Consider the following 21483-nt stretch of genomic DNA (forward strand, 5'->3'; position numbering starts at 1 on the left):
CCTAGGACCGCCGTGGCAGCGGAACTGGGGGAGGAAGGTAGGTTTGTTGAAGCCCATCGGGTTGGGAGGAGGACAGCACTCGCGGGTAGATATCACGGCCGACCGATCTGTCAAAGGAGTGATGAGCTCGAACCCGAGCCGGGGAGACAGTGAGAGGCCGTGATGATGGATGGCGAGCGCAGAGGGGGGAGAAACAGCCTGCGCTGACGACGAACCGGTGCGTGGGGGGCAGGCGCCGGTGGGAGCGGAGACGGAGACTGGCGTGGTCCGTCGACCAAGGAGATTTGCAGCTCGGATGCTCGCATCTCGGAACGGACTAGCGCACCAGCCCTCCTCCGTCGGTTCGCGGACTCAGCGAGCCCTCGTGGCGCTGCTTGCACATCGGACGCACTCGGCAGCCTGGGCGCGTGTGGCGAGCGGTGGGCTCTCGGGGCCGGGCTGAGCGAGCACGCGGACGAGAGAGAGGGTGCGAGGAGTGCCATTGTCGGGATGGGGGCTCGAGCCTGGAGAAGGCGGGGCTCGTAGCCGCGCGCGGACAGAGACGCGCGCTTTGGATCCGTGATCCCGGTGTTCGAGAAATCGTCCCCGCCACGCGCTCTCCGACCTCTTCGGTCAACGCTCCCTTAAAGCTGCCCTCTCCGGCCCATCTTCCCCACCGCCAGCCACCCTCCACTCACACCTCTCTTCTCTCTATCCTGATCTCGCCCGCCGACTTCATCACCTCGCCATGTCCTCCGACGCGTGCTGGAATGTGCTCCCCACCGAGATGAAGCTCGCCGTCGTCGGCCTCCTTGATGCCAGCGACGCCTGGCAGCTCGCAAACACCAGCATGGAGTCTTACGCCCTCGCACTTCCCGTTCTCTTCCGGGTGAGTTCCCTTTCAAAGGCATGCGCCTCTAGACCCCTCTCCTCATCTCGCGCCAGACCGTCCACATCCAAAGCGCCGAAGCGTTGCACGTCTACGCTGATGCCGTCCCAAAAGCCCACAACCGGCACATTCGCCAACTGACCATCTCCACCAAACGCGCTACCCAGCGCCGATCCGCTCAGCCCCTCCGTGTGACCGACGCACTGGTCGAAATCCTCCCCCACTGCTCACAGGTGGAGCAGCTGACGCTCAAGCTCGCCGCTTCCTTGACCAAGGCTGTGATCCCCTGCTTCGAAGCACTCGCTGCGCTCGAGTCCTTGTGCATTGGCCATTGCGGCGATGCTGCCCGCTTCCCTCTGTATGTGCACCGTCCCCGCCCGAACCTAAACGGCGATCACTCACTTTTCCGCCTCCAGGAGCGAGCGCCTCGTTGTTTCCATCGCGGCCTCCGTCCCCAACCTTCGCCACCTCTCGCTCGACCACATCACTCGCTCGGCCATCCACGCGCCCGACCTCGTCGGTGCCCGCCCCTTCGTCCCGGTCGTGAAAGGAGACGAGGACGTGCCGGACCACCCCCTGCTCGGCCACGAGCTCCGCCTGCCCGCCCTGCTCCGCGTCCCCACCCTCAAGAAGCTCCGCATCAAGGACACCCACCTCGGCGACCCCCAGTGGGAGACGATGCCGGTCCGGTGCGCGCTCGAGGTGCTCGACCTCGGGAGCTGCTACCACGAGTCGACAGACTACAACCGCACGTGCACGGAGCGCATCATGGGCAACATCGGCCACACCGTCGACGAGTGCGCGCTCAACACCGCGCTCACCCCCGAGACGTTCGCGCACGCGAAGAGCGCGGAGCGCCCCCGCCCGCTCACGCGCCTCCGCCGCGTGCACCTCACCCCGCTCTTCCCGGTCGAGAACGTCGTGGACACGCTCGCCGCGCTCGCGGAGTCCCCCGTGGAGCGGCTGTCGGTCGAGTGCCACGCGGACGACGTGGTGGACATGTGCGACGCGCTCACGGACTTCCTCCACCTCCGCGTCGCGCAGGGCGACAAGGGCTTCTACCGCCACCTGCTCGAGATCTCGTTCTCCACCGTCTCCGACCTCGCCGACGCGTTCGACATCGGCCTGGGCGCGCGCGCGGCGGCGTTCCGCCGCGCTCCCGAAGACCTCCCTGCAGACGCCGCGGAGGCGGTCCGGCGCCTGATGGCGTACTGCCAGGAGCTCCGCCTCGGCGCCGCGAAGGAGGACAAGAAGCCGGTCACCGTCATGGGCCGCGGTCGGAGCGCGAGCGCGCCCGCCGTCCTCTTTGCGTAGGCGCGCTCGTCGACAGATCGTCAGAGCTGTCTGGTCGGTGCCGCCTGCCGGGGCGCGGGCTCCGACTCGGAGCCCGGAGTCGCGGCAGCGCCGTCCTCGCTCGCGGCATGTTGCCGTGCCCAAGCTTCTTTCCCCCTTCGCCCTGTGCCCGCAGGGGTTTGGCCCTCGGGTGCGCTCGGGGCCGTATCCTTATTGTCGTATACCCCTTCTTATTTGGGTTTCTACTTCTGGTCTCCGCCTGCGGATGCCGTGCGATCTTTGCTGTGTTACTGCTATCTTTATGCCGATACCTGTTTATGGACCCCGCTTCAACTTGTATGTAGATTACCGCACTGGATACCTCGGGATAATACGCGCCTGGCCAGCCCTCGCGCTTCTTGCCTCGCTCTCATCTTGACTCGTGTGCTGGGGCCGATGTGGGATGCGGTACCCCCTCCCGCAAGATGCCTTTCTGGAACGCGTTTCATTCGTTTTTCATCCTGAGCGCAGTCCCGACGCGGAAGTCCGCGTGGGCGACCGGCGCTGTGCTGTAGGCACATATCGTCAAGCTGACTCTGGGAAACCTGGCGTCCCGCATGGGCTCCTGTTAGAACAGGTTGGTGGGTGCGCACACCTTTCCACATCCCACTTTTCCCAGCCAAGGTGGGTGTCGATTGGGACACTATCGCGACGCCGGCGTTGAGAAATGCGCGCGCGAGATCAAACTATGTACGAATGTCGCGACCGGTGGATCATCGGATTTCGTTTGCATCCTTGACGGGCGAACTGGGCTTGAGCCTTGGACCCTGGTGTTGAGGCACTTCACCGAGGCACAGGGGGCGGGCGACGTAGCCGACGCCAGCTCCATGCTCCTCGCACACGCTTTAGCGGACGGGTATCAAATCGTCGGCTCTGGTGTTTGTCCAAGATCGGGCTTGTTTCTGTACGGAGCCGTGTGTTTCTTCTTCTAAACAAAAGGTGGAGCATGCGTATACCAACGTGTAACCTTTTATCGTTATCGGTCGAAGAAAAGGACTGCCAGACGGCGTTTCTCATCACTGGGGTCATGATACATAGCAATATGCGCCGCTTACGCATGCTTGACAGTACTTGGCCGTTTTTATTTCCACGCATCAGGGCGGTGACTAATTCCAGTGTATGTATGATTGGCTTGGTCCTGCACGGATGACGAAAACAACGACGGTCCAACGACGTCGCAAGACAGTTGTGCGGCGCGTCTGGGTAAGCATCATGCGCCGGCCACCTGACAGATACCGTGCTGGTTCGTTAAAGTTGGATGAGATGGGGCTCGCAAACAGAGGAATATCGGCATCTCGATGCAGAAGCAGCTGCGCGCAAGCCGCGCAGCACCGGCGGACGCACTGCGGGAGAATTAGATAAGCGGGCGTTGTGGCGCTTCCCACGCCTGCGCTGGCGCGTGGACACGTCCAGAAGCCGTCGGCTCGGATTCGGTGCGTTCTTGTCTTTGTGGTGTGTCCCCCTCTATTTCAATTTGAAGTTGATCTAACCTCGCCCCGGACAGCCAAGGGCGGCGGACGGGATGATGGTCCCAGCAGGAGCCCTCGAATGGGGGAGCCCGACCGCGGCGGCGGAAGGGGGAGCAAGCTTGCTTCGTTGCCAGGCGCGGAGGGAAGGCTCCTGGGAAGATGAGCAGCTGATGCAGATGCACGCTGCCGTGCTCGCCCACTGCCTGGTCATCGCGGGCGGTGGCCAGCAAAAATAACCAGCACTCCTCCTGCAAAGCGCCCGCCTTGTCCGCTCTCTGGGCAATATGCTTGTCCCTCTCTCTGCCCGCAAATTCTCCTTGGCTCCCCGAGAGGCTCTAGTTTCACGCCCTGTTACACTAGGCACCCCCTCCTCGCTTGAAACCCGGCTGGCAACGGAGGCGACGCCGCGCATCGGCGCACCTTCATCCGAGCATTACGGCTGCAATTCCCGAGCATCAGCGCTCAGCTCCCAGCGCCCCACCCCGCCCGCAACCGACGTCGCACGCTCCGCCGCCCTCCCCCGCTTGGACGCCCGCGCACACTCTTGCCTTACTTCCACTACTTGCTTCTCACTGTCCCTCCCTTCGCTGTCCTTTCTCTTGCTTTCCCTGCTTCCTGTAAAGCTCCTGGTCCGGTATGGATCCCCGGTATCCTTACGAGAGCATCACGCCCTCGACCTCCACACGCCTCCTCCCCGGCACGCAGGGATCCCTCCGCGCTTCCCCGAGCCGACAGTCCTTGGTGCGCATACACCTCCCGCGCTCCACCTCGCCCTTGACCGCCTATCCCTCTCTCTCCCCAGCGCTCAGAGTCTCGGTATGGAGAATCCGGACTTGACTCGATGAACACATCGCTTGCCGAGAAAGTGCGTTGTGGCCGTGCCGTCTCAGATCTGTATGTTTCCGGTCCTCATCCTCTCCCACTCTAGTACTCCCTCTCGCCGGACCCGTCCAGTTGGGGTGCGGATGTCTCCTTCAACCACCCAGAAGATGACGACAGCCTCCACAACCCGAACCCGAAGCGGGACCACAGGGCCGACAAGGGCGGCTCCGTCTTCACCGCGAGAGGTCTCATGAACCTCGGCTGCATCCTCTTCCTGGCCACCGCGATCCTCATGCTCTTGTGAGTCCTTTCCATCACTACCGCGCTACGATCTGTGCCCGCTCACCGCCCGAGACAGCGCTGGATACCCAGTACTATCCTACTTCCTGCGCACGCCACTGAGTACGCAGGGCGGCTTCAACCTCGGCGGGACCAACGCATCCGGACAGGTCCCGGACTTGTCGGGCAACTGGGGCCTCATCGACATCGAGACCCCGCAGGAGTGGCACTCGTACAAAGACTTCCGGACGAACAAGGACTGGCAGCTCGTCTTCTCCGACGAGTTCAACACCGATGGACGCTCGTTCTACCCCGGCGACGACCCATACTGGGAGGCGGTCGACCTGCACTACTGGGCGACGAACAACCTCGAGTGGTACGACCCCAAGGCGATCACGACCAAGAACGGCTCCCTCGAGATCACGCTCAGCGCGGAGCCGAACCACGGGTTGGACTACACGGGCGGGATGATGTCCACGTGGAACAAGTTCTGCTTCACCGGCGGCCTCGTCCTCGCCAGCGTCGTCCTCCCCGGCTCGAACAACATCCTCGGACTCTGGCCGGCCATCTGGCAGATGGGCAACCTCGGACGCGCCGGGTACGGTGCGACTCTGGAGGGCATGGTGCGTGTGCCGGGTTCCAGCTCCCCCCGAAGGCACACCGTTGACGCACTCTCCAGTGGCCGTACTCCTACGACTCGTGCGACGTCGGGACGGTGAAGAACCAGACGCTGAGCGGCCTCCCCATCGCCGCGACGAACACCGGTGTGGACGACAAGACGGACTTCGCGCTCTCCTACCTCCCCGGGCAGCGTCTCTCGCGCTGCACCTGCCAGGGAGAGTCGCACCCCGGGCCTATCCACAGCGACGGCACGTACGTCGGTCGGTCGGCGCCCGAGATTGATATGTTCGAAGCCCAGGTGCGTCAAGCTGCACTGATATCGCCGAACACTTGGGGCTCACTGGCAATGCAGATCTCAAACTTCCCTACCGGCGACGATCCCCTGACGGGGCAAGTGTCTCAGTCCGGACAGTGGGCGGTGAGTTCGCCGTGCTCGGAGAGCCTGTGAGCAATGGACGGGTGCTCATGTGGAACATTCACCAGCCGTTCAACGAGCACTACGAGTGGTTCAACACGACCGACAACTTGGTTATCGCGAATGCTAGTGCCAGTCTGGCAAACACCTACACTGGTGGCGTGTTCCAACAAGCCAGCTCCGTCGTCACTATCACCAGTCAGTGATCGACAAATGGTGTGCTTGATGATGTGCTGATACACAGTTACAGACCAGGAAGCTTACGAGTTGACCGGCAATAATATTCCACCTATGGCATTCAGTACCAGCCTGGGTTCGATGGCGCTGTGAGTGCCCGGCTGCCAGGTGCTACCGCGTAACTGCTTGCTGAGTGCGCTGGGTCGTCCAGTACATCACCTGGATTACCGACAGCAAAGAAGCCTGGACGCTAAACCAGGCCGGCTTTGCGGCTGACACCAGAGTAGAGATTGGCCCTCGTCCTGTTCCCCAGGAGCCCATGGTGGGTTCTTCGTATGATATTCCCTGACGGCTTGCTGAATCTCTCGGGATGCAGTATCTGATCATGAACTTGGGCATGTCGTTCAACTTCGGCACCGTTGATCTGCAGCATATTACTTTCCCCACAAAGATGAAGGTCGACTGGATTCGTGTATACCAAGACCCGAGCAATGTCAACATTGGGTGCGACCCTCCGGATTTCCCGACGAGTGACTATATCAATACGTGAGCCTTTCTGTGCTTCATCGTAGGTGCTGCGACTGACTGAGATTGGTTGCATAGGTACATGGAAGCGTACACAAACCCGAACCTGACAACCTGGGTGGATGACTTCAACCAGACGTTCCCTAAGAACAGCTTCCTCGGCGAGTGCTGAGCCGGACTTAGCTCTAGCCGTGATCTCCTGTCTGTTTCCTGTGCTCTACTCTGCTGCCATATGTTTCCCTCGTCACGCACGCTTGAAGATGCTTTCGCGGCCGAGGCATCGGCCGTCGATCACCGCGAAGACTCGATACCCGCAGCGCCGTTCGTCCGCCGCACCACCTACGCGCGCGGGTCGTCGGCGATAGGTTTGCAGCCGACCGCTGCATGGGAGGCGACGACGCGACGTTGCATCACACCCAGCGTTTGCGCTCCCCTACTCTTCGCCGCTCACGAACCCACCCCGTTACCCTGCACCCACACCCGCAGTCCTTACTCCATCCTGGTCTCGGTCTCCACCGCATCTCATGTATCCACACCTGGACGTACTTTGCATTAATCGTATTTCTCACCTATTTGGATCCGCTGTCACCTCGTAACTCCGTGATTTCGTCATCGACGCGCATCTGTGTTGTCGACGCCGAGTGGTGATGAAAAGGTCGCCGTGGTGGATGTGCGGTGCCCAGCCGCTGCGGCGGTATCTTTCTGCCTGTGGCGGCCCTCCCGGTGTCGGACTGACTCTAGCTAATAGTAGTGCTGCCACTCTACCTTTAACATAAGGTCGGGCCCGGCACGTACTAGGACCGCGCACCGCCGGGGTGTGCGAGGGTGACACCAAGGGGCTCCCACACCCGACCCCTCGCGAGTCAGCGCGAGGCCGGTCCCAAACGTCAAGGTTAGTGTCAAAGTCGGCGACGGGGCGACCCACGCCTGTCGGACGGAGCGTCAACCGGCCCTACCACGGGCTCCTCGGACGTGGCTCCCCCAAGGCTCCCCCCTCCAAGCTCACGGGAGACGGGATCAGTGGCCCCCACTACGAGCAGCCGCGTCCCAGCAGCCTGCTAAGCTCGCGTTCGACCCTTGCGCAATCACCGCGCGGGCACTTGGCGGAGCGGGCAAGCGAAGCATGTTTCCGGATCGGGCAACTCGTCCTCCCATGGACGTCGTCGTCACCGAGAACGACTCTTCCGTCCGTCCGTCCGTCGCTCGCCCGCGCGGGCCTCGCTCCACCCCGCGGTGCACAGCGGGGGCGGCGGAGAGACACGGCGGCCGTCGCCGCGCCGGCTCCGTGCACACTCGCGTCTCACGAGCTGGCCCCCGGCCCCGCGCGCACGCGCGTGCAGTGGTGGTGGTGGTCGTCGTCGTCGCGCATGGACGTCGCTGTGCGCGTCCTGGAACTTCGCAGCCGAGCTCGGACGCCGTCTCGCACCTCGAGAAGATCTCGTGCTTTGGCTGCTTAGAGCTGCAAAATTTCGATGCGTGGGCGAGATCGGACGAGGAAGACAGACGGAGGCGGGGCGAGAGGGTGATGTAAGAAGGGCAAACGAGACCCGGACGACCGTGACCTAGCCACACGCACAGGGCGCTGACATACGAGTGAGCAGGCCTGCTATCCATCAACAAGAGGCCCGCATCACCGCTCTCGAGCCCCACCGAGCGCGCCCAACGGAGAAGATCCATCGTCGGGCTCAGTCTTAAGCGAACTCGCGCGCGTCGGTGCTTCGCTGCTCGGGGCGCCGCCCTGGGTCCTTCGACCGGACACCACACCTGTCGCAGCGGCCCGGGCGCATCATCCGAGCACCTCGAAGCACTCGGGCTGCGGCGATTGTGGGTGTCCCTGGTTCCCCTGCTCTCGCGAGACACGTCTTTGCGCGCGCGAGGCTCGGGGTCGGAGACGCACCCATCGCGGGATCAGTCGATGCCGACCAGGCACGGGCGTACGCGGGGTTCAACGTTCAATTACGCTCATTGAAGCTGTCCGGGAATGTGCGACGAGCGAGCGGATCAGGGCCCCGGCCCGCCACCAGGCACCTCCGAGGGCGACGTGGCTCGTTTATTGCGCCTCGCGGGGCGAAGGAATGGTACGCACGCACCGCCAGCCGCGCTACTGTAGTGCGGCGCCTGGCGCAGGCGAGGATGAAGACGTCGAGGAACAAGGGGCGGACGCAGCCTGTGTTCGGACGCGAAGAGGCATGCGCAGAGCCCGCGGCCGCAGGGAGACTGGCTAGGCATGCTGGGGCATCGTCGTGAGTGGACGTGACCCCTCCCATGCCACCGCCGTCGGCCAAGCGCATGGATCCCCCCTCAGCCAAGCTCATCGTCGTGAATGGGCTCCAAGAACATGAGGGCGCAATGACATAGCCCCGGGACCAGCTGTGACGACGTGATAAATTGTGGTGCAAGCTCACGTACGGCGTCTCACGGCCCGGCAGAGAACTGCGCTCGCTCGATGAATGAATTTGAACGAGGCGCGGCTTGGATCGACAGATGGAGTGCCCAGGCGATTGCAGAGCGTGCCTCGAAGCGTCGATCAGCTCTCTCGGACATGTGGGCTCCACCCCGTCTGTGAGCGTGAAGGATGGCATCCGTACGGTGCGAGGTGAGAAGACAGCGGTTCTACTGATGTCTCCGGCCAGCGGCTCGCGGGCTCCTGGTTGGTACGCGAAACAACTCCAGGGAGAGACTCAGCGAAGGACTTTGGTCTAAACGTGGAGGCCTTTGTATTCCAGCTTCCATGAAACCGGGATCCAGGCATGTGGAGATAGAAGAGACCGGGCGGGATAGAAGGTAGGCTTCTCCGTGGCGCGAAACTGGGATCTGTGCAATTTGAGAGGCCATGATGAAAGTGGAGGTGTGCTGGATGAGACCTACAGCTAAAGCGGACATATGGCCTTCAGTTAATCGCGGAAGAAAATTCACGGTCGGCAGGAATGGTTTCCGACTGACGGGGCGGCAATTGAGGCGTGACCCGTGTGCCCAAGGGTGTGAGTGCTAAATTTCCGGAGGTAGAGTCCTGCGGAGGATGAGCTGCAACGCGAAACACGACGGGTCCGACGTGAGGCGGGGGAAGAAAACTGAGCGAGTGTGTCGCCGACGACGAAAGCTGCGCAGACAGTGGGTGGTTGCAGGCGGATATGATGATGTCGGTGCGCAGGAGCGGTGCGCCCCGACGACCGAGCTCGGGACGGGAGTGCGGGCGGCGGGGCGGGAGTCGGGCGGGAGGAAGGGAAGGGACGGAGGTCAGGGCGAGCCGGGGCGGCAATCTGGATCTGGCCTGCCAGCGCCCACGTCCACCAAACGGTCGTCTGCGGTCGCTCCTGCTCCTGCTCGCGCTGTGGTCCGCGACGATGCGGCTGACTCGCGCATGACGTGCCCAGCAGCGTGTGCGACTCGGCCGGCGCGCGCGTCGCGACACGGACGGTGCACGTCACGTACGCGTTCGGGCTCATGCACGTAGTACTACGCTTGCGCTGCCGCAGTGCCTGCCCACGGCTGTGCGCCGCCCCCGCCGCGGGTGGACATCCCAGATCCCATCGTGCCCTGCGCGTCCGCCGCCTGTTCCTGGTGAGCTGCTCCATCGTTTTCCGCGGTACGTTTTCGGCTCGGAACGCTAATGCCCTGCATCCTTCCCCAGCAACCTCTGGACGCCGACGCTCGCCATCCACCGGTCTCTTCCTGCGAGAATGCATCTTGCCTTTTTCTGTCCCGGCGTCCGCCCTTGCCCCTCGGCATGGGCACTAGTTCAGACCGCGGTATAGCCACGCTCAGAGACCTGTCACCCACCTCGACGTCGCCGGTTGGCACCCTGTCCAATTTACCAGCAGAATTGCCGGGCTTCGAAGTTTTGATGCTTTCGTCTGTGGACCCGGCCCCGTCCACCACCGCTCCGTGTAAGTACCGCCCCACGTCCTCCAAGTATAAAGCCTACTCACCATCCAATCCATCCACTCATCATCCGCCCTCCCCCACACCGACAATTCGCCATGGTCTACAGAACACACCTCACCGTCCTCGAGCAGAGCGCTGCTCTCTACTCCTCCGCCCCCGCCTTCAGGATACCGCGCCTCTCCCCCACCGGCGCCGTTGATGAGTGGGACTCCATCTCCTACTCCCAGTTCCTCCTCGACGTCCAGCGGTTCGCAAGGCATTGGGCCAGCGTGCTCTCCTCGCACAACCTTCCTCGGCGCTCTATAGTCGGCTTGTGGTGAGTCAGACCCGGGCCGCTACGGTTCGATCAGTGGTTAAACAAGCTTTCCGCAGGCTCGGCGGGACCACTTACCTCGACGTACTCCACGTATACGGGATTGCGAGGGCCGGCTACATCCCCCAGCTGTTCTCCCTCCGACTACCCAGCCCCGACGTCGTATACGAGCTTCTCCACCGCGCAGGTGCACAAGCTCTGATCTTCGACCCCGCCTTTGAATCCATCGTCGTCGACTGCGCCATCCCGGCGGAGCTCGCGCTCGATGCCCGCTCAATAGACGTCTCGGACAAGCCTCTTCCACCGATCTGGACCCCGTCCAACGGCGACGACGTTGTCATGATCTATCACACCTCCGGATCGACATCGGGAAGTCCCAAGCTTGTTCCGTGCACTGCCGACTGGGTGAACGCCACCGTAGACAAGGCGGCTCGTGTCACCAGCCCTCGCAGGTCTGGGAGGCGAGACGTCACAGTCTGGATGTGAGCAAAACTTCTGGCTATTCCACCCATGCAAGTACTCACTCACCTTGTCTACCAGCGGCAGCATGTCCCACATCGGACAGACCTTCATGCTCATGGGCTTCCTGCAGCACGGAGCATGCACCGTACAGCCCAGTCAACTCCCCTTCCCTTCATCCGAGCTGCTCGACATGGTCCACCGCTGCGGCCTCAACCGGCTCAATCAATTTGCATCCTTCTTGGGAGCCCACCTCCGTGCCGCTCGGACCGACGGCAAGCTCCTCGCCGCGCTGCAAAGCCTCGACGAGCTCCTCTACACCGGCCTCGCCCTCGGCGTCGACGAGGAGACCTGGGCGCGCGAGAAGGGCATCCTCATCAAGAACTGCTTCGGGAGCACCGAGGTCGGCGCGATGCTGCTCTCCGTCGGCGGCCGCGGCCTCGACGCGAACCAGCTCCAGGCGATCGAGGGCACCGACTACACCTTCGTCCCCGCCTCGCCGTCCCCCGCCGCGTCTCCCACATCGCCCACCACCCCCTCCCCAGTCGACGAGACGAAGTACACGGACGCGAACTCGCGCCTGCTCGAGCTCGTCATCCTCCCGTCCTCCGGGGACTGCCCGCACCCGTCCCTGCGCGCGCCCGACGGGCTCTACCGCACCGGCGACCTCTTCCTCGAGGTCGCGCCCGGGCGGTACGTCTCCCGCGGGCGCGACGACGACTGGATCAAGTCCGCGAACGCGCTCCGCTGCGACACGCGCGCGGTCGAGGACAACGTCCGGGCGACGTGCGCGGACCTCGTCGGGGCGTGCATCGTCGTCGGCAACGGCCGGCCGTCGCCCGCGCTCTTCGTCGAGCCCAAGGTCTCCGCGGCGGAGGCGCGGGAAGGCCAGGAGCCCGGTGCGGCAGAGGCCGCGGACGCGGAGTCCGAGGTCGAGAGGCTGAAGGCGGCCGTCCTCCGGCGCACGCGCCACTTCCACTCGCGCCGGTACATGCACGAGCGCATCGTGGACCCCGCGCTCGTGTTCGTCGTGTCCCCCGGGACGCTTCCCCGGACGGCCACGAAGGGGAACATTCGTCGGCGCGCCGTCGAGGAGCAGTTCAGGGCGCAGCTCGACCAGGCCTACGGCGCTGGGTGCTGAGGCACTGTCCGCAGTCTCTCTGCGCCCCGTCTTCGTCCCCGCGTCCTTCTCCTTCCCGGCTTTCCTGCACGACTTTCGACCGGAGCCTTCGTGGCGTCGCCCTCCCGCCTTCTCGCCCTTTCCCCCCTCTACCTCCGGTCTGCTGCCTGGTCTGGGGCAGATGAGGGAGGAGCAACACGGGTAGCGTGGGTCAAGAAGGAGCGCGCGTTGAATCGCGAAGGGCGGATGCGGGGCGCGGAACGTCGGCGCGGAACGCGTCGGCTGCGGTTGTCGTTGAGGCCAGGGCGGCGGCACTGTCCCCGTCGGGCGTGCGCGGATAGAGTCGGGCCAGGAGGGGCGGGGCAGGCCACGCGGCCACGCGACGCGACAGGGCGAGGAAGCACGGTGGATGTATGCGAAGCTGCTGCCATGTGCTCGCGTGAGGGGCAGGCGAGAAACCAGGGGCTCGGGGAGGCTGGGGTTTGGAAGAAGGTTCGGGCCACATCCGTGCTATCTATTTGCACCGTTCGGGGGAGAGGCCTGTACGAGTGTTGGACTCGAAGACTTTTGCGGTGTATGTTGTACTCTTACTATACTCAGTCACCGTAGCGCACGGGGTCTGTACGTTAGATATGTTAGCCTAGGACCCACATAATGGAATCTCGGCTGCTACGCTTCCACGCCGATTTGAGATTGCGCACCGAAACTCCCATATATTTTTACGTTTGCCCTGCCGCGCACGCGTGCGGTAGAGGTGTCGAATCCCTTGAGGGCAACATCATAGCACCGTGGACAGAACTCTGAGGGTGAGAGCCTTTACTCAGCGCCACCGCGTGTGGCACGCATCGCGGCGCAAATTCCCCAGCGTTGACAGTCTGGGTCCGTTGTATGGGTACCATTCGCGGCGTCCTACCACGCCAAGAACCGGTCAGGTACCCTGACACACCCTGCGCACTGCGCAGACCGGCGTCAGCCACGGCTCCGTTCGGAAGCTGCGGTGCTCATTGACCTTCCGACTGACGAGCTCATGCTGTGCACTTCAGTCGGCAGGGCGTGACCGGAAGGGAAGAAGTCGATCTCGCGGAGGCGAACGGAGTCGGAGCGTGCCCACCTTGTTGCGGAAACCATCGGGCCCTGTACCACGACATCGGCGCGCGGGCGGACTCGGCGCACGGGCTGGTATTCATGGTCAAAGGGCTTGGCGGCAGGCGTACGGCATGCATCCTTGTCATGGCTGTTTGCTCGATGCACGAATGTCAAAAAGAAGGGGCGTCACGGGACCTTGGCATGAGAGGAATCGAGGGAGCGCAGCTTAGGGATTTGGGTGATGCGCGTAGGGAGACAGCGTGTCGTACGGCGAAACGAAAGAACGTGGGGACGGCGGAGATGGTCTTCTTGGCATGCCGACTCGAATGGGGCTGTACGGCGGATAACATTCCTGAATCTGCGAGTATCACCCGCCGGCACCTAGGGAGTTCCACGGGAGTGACATCGTGGGTCTCGCTTTGCAGAAATCGGGCGCGGGCTAGCGTGACATGAAACTGTTGGATGTGTATGGGATGTACGAAAGGTGGTGGCGAAGGACATACACTCGATCGGGTAGTTCCAAAAACCCCGCCGGCGTGACACAGCCGCACGAGCCATCCATCGGGGTCCTCTGACAATTGGATGGTACCGTGGCAGGTACTTGAGCTAGGCGAACAAGAGTGAATAGAGACAAAGATAACAATAACGAATACTGCGTACCAGACGGCGCACCTGCCCCCCAGTCCACGTCCAGGGAAAGGGGCAGCCCGGGATATTCTATCAGTCCCATGTGGATTTTAATTTGACTTGAAGTTTTTCTGTGCGAAACCTGTGAGTGTTCGTATCAATAAAACCCCACGCACGGTGTCATTCTGCACCACATAAAGCGAACCTACCGCGTCATCCATCATCCTGGCTCTCCAAAACCTCATGGTCGCTCCGTAATTCCGACCGGGGTTGGTCATCGTTCAAAAGAATTTCATGAAGGCCGACACGGAATACGAACGTCCCGATATCGGTGCTGCCGGGCGTTCTGACAAAACCTTTAATTTCCGCTCTCTCGACTAGCTTCGCCCGCATGTGGTCCTGTGCAGAAGCGTCCGCTAGTGAATAGGACGCCGGAAAGGGATCAACGGGAGATCGCTGGAGAGTGATGTGATGATGTATCGGCAAGCCCTGGTCCGAGTGCTGGAACGCGGTACCGAGGACTTGGTTGTTTCCGCTGTACGGCCGCCGCTGAGTGCTAATGTTGGAAAGTACTTCCGCTGCGCCATGAGGAGAATCAAAGGGTGCGGGGAAGGGGTGTAGATGCTGCCGGTAGAACGGTGATACAAGTCCGTCGGCGGTAGTCGGCTTTGAGACGGAGTTGAGGCCCCAGTTAGAGAGTAAGATGACTGGACGGTGGGCACGCCTGAATTGATGCAACGCGTTAACGATGTGGTGGGTAGGGTTGGACGGTAGAGCAGCTTCCGATGAGCGATCGGAAGAGTTTCGAAGCTGTTCAAGGGCAAATCTATCGCGCCAATAAAACGCGCTCAGAGAATCGATGGCGACCAGACCCAATTCTGTTTCACATAGCCGAGCGTCACTTGTCAAGATGTTGTGAAGGTTAAGAATGGTGATAGCCAGCTGGACAGACGAAGTCGGCCGGAGCACGAGGAGTCGTTCCAGACACTGAGTAGCCATACTTGTGACCTCGTCTTCGCTCACTGCATTGTCTATCGTCCTCAGTAAGCGTCGAATACGCGAGCTCAGGAGCTCGTGGAGCCTTGAAACGTTAAAGGTGCCGTCGGTGTCGAGGACTACGGCGGCTTTGGCCCAGCCGGAGAGGGAGGCGTGGTGATGTTGAGAAGGCAAGAGACAGGTGAGAATCATATGATACAAGAAGTGCGTCTTTCCACTTGCGGCAGGTCCCTGCACTTCGATGACATCCCCCGAGCGAGAGGCCATTCGCGGGAGAGGCGATGTGCGTTCTGCGTAGCCAAATGGGCGTCCAGAGAGGATATCTGCGTTTGTCCTACGGGCGATGCTGGAGTACGAGGGTGTAAGCAAACCCAATCGTAGGAGACGCTGAGAGCTCACTTTCTTGTCTGACAGAAGCCAGGAACTAAGACGGGGTCAGCGTGGAGGCCTCTGGTACCTGCGAGTGGCCGGGAGACGCACGGAAAGCAAGGACTCCGATTCGATGCCGGCAAGCACGTCTGCCGCGCTCGGCGTCCCCTCTGCGATCATCCCGCTGTGGGTCCAGTTCTTGGCCGCGGGTTGTGGGGTTCTGTCTGGTGGCATCCAGGAGCGAGCCTCAGGCTGCAGTGGCGCGGCCCGGCAGGCGATCCTCGGACACGTGGAGAAGGCGCCCAGGATGTGATTGTTTCCGTCTGAGTCGAGGGTGGCAAGCGTTGACGACCATCCTCACCATCCCCCGCACCGCCAGCTCACCCATTCCGACCCATCCTCCTCTTTTCGACGGCAGGCCTGTCGAGCACGACCCCAATCTCGCGAAATACCCACTTCTAACTTATACCACCATGGCGACTGCTGCACCTCCCAGGGCCCCGCCTACCTCGCGACGATCCATTTCCAGCACGGGCTCTACTTCCACTTCCTCCTCAATTGTCAAGGGCGCGACTGCCAGGTCCGCCGTAAACCCTCGCGCATCCCCCTCTCTGAGCTCACCCGCACGGAGGACTTCTGTCAAAGCCGTGGCACCCTCCGCACCCGTCAATGGCACTGAGACACGCGAGTCTTTGTCTGCTTCTCTCAAGGAGGAGACGGACAAGAAGGAGAAGGTATGTTTCAGTGGTCACCATCCCCAAGCGTTTTCCAACCCGTCTTCAAGCTTCTTGTGCAAATCCAAGACAAGGAGCAGACGATCACAGAGCTCTCGACCGAGAACAGCAACCTCACCTCTGCTCTTAATGCCGCCGAATCACGTCTCCAGGAGTTTTACGCCGACCAGAGTCGCATGGAGGAAGAGATGGCTGCCCGCATAGAGGTCATCGAGAAGCTCCGCACACAAGTCCGGGATCTGGAGAAGGAGAAACGTGACGTTCAGAAGAGATATAACGAGCAGGTCAGAACACCTCGTGTGACTCTTGTCACTTTGGCCTGATCTATCCCTGCAGACGACTACGTTCGATGCCGAGCGGCAGGCTTTCTACGACAACGAGCAGCACCTCAAGTCCCGCATACAATCCCTCACCCAAGCCCGCAAGCAGCTGCAGCCTGTCCTTACGTCTCCGTCCGTAATTTCCATTGCCGAGTCCGAAATGGACGTAGAAGATACTCCGACCGAGGAGCCCGAGCCCATGCAAGACATCAACGACCCCGAACAGGAACCCGCCGAGATGACTGCGCTTCGCCTCGAGTTGTCCACCCTCTCAACCTCCCATCACTCTTTGCAGTCAACGCTCGTCCTTCTTCAGACGCAGCTGAACGACTTGAAGCGCGTCAATAACGAGCTGCAGGAGGAGAATGAGTCGTACAACATCCTCCTCCGGGAGAGGACACTCAACGGCCAGTTCGACGTTCTTCGTATGGGCGGTACGAGCGTCACGGAGGCGAGTGACAGCAGCGAAGCCGGAGATGATGACGACCGGGATGCGGAGAGCCTTCTCAGCAGGAACACGAGCAAGAGCGTTCTCGACCCCGTCGACGAACGCGACGAGCGTTTGGAAGAGCAGACGGCGGAGCTCGACCCCGAGTTCCAGCAAGACGACGCAGAGGCAGAGTCCAAGGACCCCGACTCCCCCGCACGTGGCCCTCGCCGTGGCGGCCGCAGGCGAACAACGTCGACTACCTCTCTCTCATCGTCCGCACCTCGCGGCGAGTCATTGGCCAACCTCCCGATCACTGGACCTGGTCTCGACTTGGCTGCAGAACTCGGCCGTGCTGAGAACAAGGACATCCTCGAAGGACGCGCACCGCTGGAAAACGACCGGTCTGTCCTCAACCCCAAGGGCAAGCGCGGCCGCAAGGGCACCGATCGTAAGGCCTCCTCTATGTCGGAGGGCGCTATCAACCCCAATGCGGTTCCCGACGATCTCGAGACACTCAAGTCCGAGGTCAAGAACCTCAAGGACGCCAACAAGGCACTGTCCCTGTACGCCTCCAAAATCATCGACCGCATCATCTCGCAAGAAGGTTTCGAACATGTGCTCGCCGTCGATTATGACAAATCCGCGTCATCGCCTCCCCCGCAGTCTGCCAAATTCACGACGTTCAGCAACATACCCAACTCCCCCGCTCTCTCGCAACCGCCTAAGAGGGCGCGGCCGCAGTCGGCGTTCTTCTCCCCTGCCTCTAACGCGTCTTCAAGCGGAACGCCACCACAAGAGCGCCTGACCACATTCGATGATATACGCGCCGCGGCGGCCGCCTCGAAGGGCCCGACCACCACCGAAAGCGGACCACCTGCGGCTGCACCCTACTCCCGCGCGTCGCGTCGGTCGCTCTCGTTCGACTGGAGCAAGTTCTCGATGTTCGGCGGCGCAGAGAAGAAGCCCGACCCCCACCTCCGTCCGCTCACCTTGAAGGCGGGCGCGAGCTCTGTCGTCGCGAGGAAGCTCGACACCCAGGAGGATGAGGAGGACCGGCGCGAGCGCGAGCGGCTCCACGCGACGATGAAGCTCATGGGCATCGACAAGCCATTGAGCCACGCCGTGGGCACCGGCAAGCCCTCACTCCCCGCGACGCCCGTCACCGCAAGCACCGTCACGCCCTCCACGGCGGTGCCGATGTCGCCCGCGACGTCGTCCCGCTTCTCGTTCTTCCGCCGCGCGAACTCCGACGCGGGCTCGATCCACTCCTCGCCCGCGCTTGGTGGGGGTTCGGGGACCTCGACCCCGAATCTGAATCTCACCCAGGAGGCGCTGGAGCAGGCCGAGGTGCAGGGCGCGATCGCGGCCCTCGACGCCCACGAACGGCAGCTCAGCCAGGACATTGCGAAGGGGTCCCCCGGTGGCTTCACCGAGATCATGCCCCGTCGCAGCGGTGACCGGCGGAGCAGCCGTCGTAGCGGCAGCGGAAGCACAGTGTTCAGCGCGGGGCTGAAAGGAGAGGACGACGATTGAGGAAAGTAATGTGTCTCGCGGAAGGCAATGTTGTTGGTTTAGGATCATGTTGTTATGCTGTGACATCGGTGACCGTTGTTGTAGAGGTGAGTTGGAGGACGTGGAGGATGGATGTGAAGCGATAGAATGTTTGGTTAGCCTTGTTTTTGTCTCCCTATCATGACCCATGACTCTCGCACGCATACTCTCATATATTTACGGCTGTTCACGATATCTCCATTAACCATGTCATCAGGTCTATATGTCGACGCGCATACCCCAAAGATTATAGCCCGTGATGTAGTTATCTAATCTACTTTTAAGCGACCTTCGACCGTGCACAATAGCGGCTAGATGCACAGGTGTTCGGCGGGACCGATGAGTGCGGTGCATACGGCGTTGCTCGATCGGAGCATCGGGGCATACAATGGGTCGCGGCGCCGGTAAGGACAAGGCGAAGACACCTATTGGGGCACGCTATAGCCGCATGGACCGGTGAGCGGCGGCAATCTGCGTCTGTCACTGACAAGTGCATACATTCAATGGTCGGGGATAGAGAAGGGCCCGAAGTAATGTGTTTCCAGTCTCTGTCCAAGGGGTCATGCGGTAGGTGGCTCGTGCTTGAGGAGTGTATTTTCGGCATGCGTGCGGATGGTCCTGAACGGATTAGCGGCGAATTCGGGTGTGGCGAGGATCATAGGGATGCGCATGCGCTCGACCTGCCTGCGGACAAGAGATTGCTCCGTGAGCTTCGCTCTTAGGTCCTTCGCCCCAGCGGTCCACCCGCTTGGGCGGGCACACGGGCATGAGAGAGATACGTACAGGGCCCGCTTCCGCTGATTCTTGGAAAGAGGAGCCTTCTTGCCCTCACCTATCTGTCCAGGGTTTGGCCTAGCCTTCTTCGGCCTTTGTGTGCCTTCGTGGTCGTGAGATGCGGTCCGCAAATTCTCTGCAGCCGGTGCCGCGACAGCTTCCGCGAAGTCATCTTCGACGGCTGCCAAGGCCGCCTTGATATCGCTCAGACCCCCAGCGACCTGCTCGCGCGCCTTCCTCCTGAGTCGGCGTTCGTGGGACTTGGAGTATGGGGACCGACTCTGTTCTAATCCTGTACGGACACCACCGCCGGGTGAGACCCTTATGAAATGCGCTGCGGGGGCGCAGGCCGGCAGGTGTGGGCACACTCACGTTGCATGAAGATCTCGTGTTTCAGAGCTTGTTTTTCTCTCTTTTTGAGTGACGTACGCGACCCCTCTTCGCCCGCAGCGTCTGCGAGGTTGGCTAAGATCTCCGGAGCCTACGGATGCGGTGGAGGGCTAAGCCATATGCGCCGTAGCTACGCACGAACGATGCATGCGGCGTGACGTACGGTAAGGTCGCTCCGCACTCCGATCTCGACATGTTCGACGGCGTTATCTTGTACCGCGAACTGTCGCTGAGTGAGAAGCCTGACCGACTGCTGGTGGGCGCCGCTCCGCATGCGCTCCGCCTTGGGCTGATTACACGTTTCGTGATTTAGCAATGCAGGGACCGCGCGAAAGCCGGGCGGCACTTGCCATGACAGTTGGACGAACGGTGGTTGGCGAGGGCAGGAGATGGTGGGGAGAAAGCAAGCTTCAAAGCTTCACGCCGGGGCCGCGGCTCGAAGTTGATCGGCTCATTGATCGGCGGCCCGCTCAAGACCGTGTCCTTCAACGTCCAGAATGGTTGTAGTGCGGATACAAATCGACAGTCGACTGAATTGCACATGTCATGCATTCAACACCCCGGCTTTCTCTGCGCTTCCTCTTCTCTTCCTCGTCCTCGAATTATTTTCGATAGACCCACGAGCCAAGCAAGCCTGGCTTCTCACCCCCTGCCCTTCACCGTCACCCAGTCTCCTCGATGCACTCAACCGCGAATGCTTCTCTCGGGGGTCGATGGCAGACGAGAGCAGCAAGCTATGAACCACAGGTATTGGAGCTGGATCATTAGATAAGAGATGAAGATTGTAGATGTCGAGTCCAGGACGCGATGTTCCAGGGGCCAGGGCGCAGTAAAGTTGTGGCAGGGATGGATAATGGATTAATGATTACGAGGATCCAAGGAAGATCGGAAAGCTCAGTGGAAATACCTGACCACCCATGCACATCAAGCAGCACCGAGAGCACCGGCACCGGCGCAGAAGCTGGTGGCTTGTTGATGTCGGGGTCCCGACTCTTAATGAGCGACGCGGGGCACATTTCCAACCTGGGGACAGAAGATGGGCTTCTGCATCGCCAACGGAGTAAGTATCGTCCCTTGGCCGGACATCGTTCGGCGGATGCGAAGCATCCTCGTCCATTGAGTGCATCAAACACCGTATGAGAAGAAATGACTCACCACCCACGGCGTCGAGTGCAAATCCTCAGCGCGCAGCGGCGGCTGACTGCGAACCGCAACTCCTGGCCAATTGCCCGTGGAACGCTGGAGACGATTCACGCGAAGAGTGGTTCAGATATTGGCGCCGCCCACGATGTACGCCCAACCCTTCGACGAGAGCACGCACGTCGTCACCGCGGATGGCGTCGGAGTGATCAACCCTGTTAGTTTCCAAGGGCCGGTCGGCATTGACACGCCACGAAGATGCCCGGTATATCCTCCGAATCGGTGTCCTATTTGGAATTGCACCATAGCGAAGCGATGGGCCTGTGGGTAGCGGCAGGATTTGACAGTGCCCGTGAGTCTTCGTCTCGCTCCTCACACCTTCCCTCCAGCAACTTTGCGCTTCGTAGTAGGGACTTGGCCAACTTGAACGGGGGACGAGTTAGGCAGCGGGTGTACATGACTCAAGTACTCACGGCGGTTAACACAAGTACAGGGTGTGTGTTTCAGTTACTTGCTTGATTTCGAATCGCAAAGTGTGTCGATCTTTGAGCCGGGCTGTCCTCGCGGATTGGCACGCCGTTGGCACGTCTTCCGCGGCCGGATGAATCATGAAACGACGAAAACATGACGAAGGCTCCTCGGGCCGGTGCCTGAACAAGCGCGAGAAATGACGCGCCCGGTTGCGTGACCGAGCGCGTCGCTCGCGGCGCCGCGCTCGCTAGCCGTCCTCCCTCCCACATCCTCCGTGGAGCTCCTGGCCCTGCCCGTTGTCACTCTCCGA

The 21483-nt window shown here is 61.6% G+C and overlaps 6 protein-coding genes across 6 annotated transcripts; 4 read left to right on the forward strand and 2 right to left on the reverse strand.

Annotated features, from left to right (window-relative positions):
* Positions 1 to 727: 727 nt before the first annotated feature.
* On the forward strand, positions 728 to 2182 carry BXZ73DRAFT_39622 (uncharacterized protein; the record flags this gene model as incomplete). The annotated part of the gene is made up of 3 exons (XM_048018419.1): positions 728 to 868; positions 925 to 1226; positions 1285 to 2182. 3 exons carry the CDS (start codon positions 728 to 730, stop codon positions 2180 to 2182), a joined length of 1341 nt encoding a protein of 446 aa, XP_047882455.1.
* Positions 2183 to 4305: 2123 nt separating this feature from the next.
* Positions 4306 to 6680, forward strand: BXZ73DRAFT_73710 (glycoside hydrolase family 16 protein; the record flags this gene model as incomplete). The annotated part of the gene is made up of 11 exons (XM_048021933.1): positions 4306 to 4410; positions 4472 to 4534; positions 4598 to 4791; positions 4850 to 5393; positions 5450 to 5689; positions 5744 to 5809; positions 5875 to 6004; positions 6051 to 6132; positions 6218 to 6305; positions 6360 to 6529; positions 6587 to 6680. The coding sequence occupies 11 exons, from the start codon at positions 4306 to 4308 to the stop codon at positions 6678 to 6680; spliced, it is 1776 nt and encodes a 591-aa protein (XP_047882456.1).
* A 3808-nt stretch (positions 6681 to 10488) lies between these two features.
* Positions 10489 to 12306, forward strand: BXZ73DRAFT_87062 (acetyl-CoA synthetase-like protein; the record flags this gene model as incomplete). The annotated part of the gene is made up of 4 exons (XM_048024407.1): positions 10489 to 10709; positions 10766 to 11188; positions 11247 to 12027; positions 12076 to 12306. The coding sequence occupies 4 exons, from the start codon at positions 10489 to 10491 to the stop codon at positions 12304 to 12306; spliced, it is 1656 nt and encodes a 551-aa protein (XP_047882457.1).
* Positions 12307 to 14211: 1905 nt separating this feature from the next.
* Positions 14212 to 15267, reverse strand: BXZ73DRAFT_39592 (uncharacterized protein; the record flags this gene model as incomplete). The annotated part of the gene is made up of 1 exon (XM_048018409.1): positions 14212 to 15267. A coding segment is annotated over one exon (1056 nt), but the record flags the coding sequence as incomplete, so codon positions are not given.
* Positions 15268 to 15836: 569 nt separating this feature from the next.
* On the forward strand, positions 15837 to 18380 carry BXZ73DRAFT_39721 (uncharacterized protein; the record flags this gene model as incomplete). Its single annotated transcript, XM_048018439.1, has 3 exons — positions 15837 to 16097; positions 16148 to 16381; positions 16434 to 18380. 3 exons carry the CDS (start codon positions 15837 to 15839, stop codon positions 18378 to 18380), a joined length of 2442 nt encoding a protein of 813 aa, XP_047882459.1.
* A 578-nt stretch (positions 18381 to 18958) lies between these two features.
* Positions 18959 to 19836, reverse strand: BXZ73DRAFT_87065 (ribosome biogenesis protein SLX9-domain-containing protein; the record flags this gene model as incomplete). Its single annotated transcript, XM_048024408.1, has 4 exons — positions 18959 to 19082; positions 19182 to 19464; positions 19545 to 19653; positions 19726 to 19836. 4 exons carry the CDS (start codon positions 19834 to 19836, stop codon positions 18959 to 18961), a joined length of 627 nt encoding a protein of 208 aa, XP_047882460.1.
* Between the last annotated feature and the right edge of the window lie 1647 nt (positions 19837 to 21483).

The sequence above is a fragment of the Epithele typhae genome, assembly GCF_022376455.1.
Source record: "Epithele typhae strain CBS 203.58 chromosome Unknown BXZ73scaffold_3, whole genome shotgun sequence".
In the NCBI taxonomy this organism is placed as follows: Eukaryota; Fungi; Basidiomycota; class Agaricomycetes; order Polyporales; family Epitheliaceae; genus Epithele; species Epithele typhae.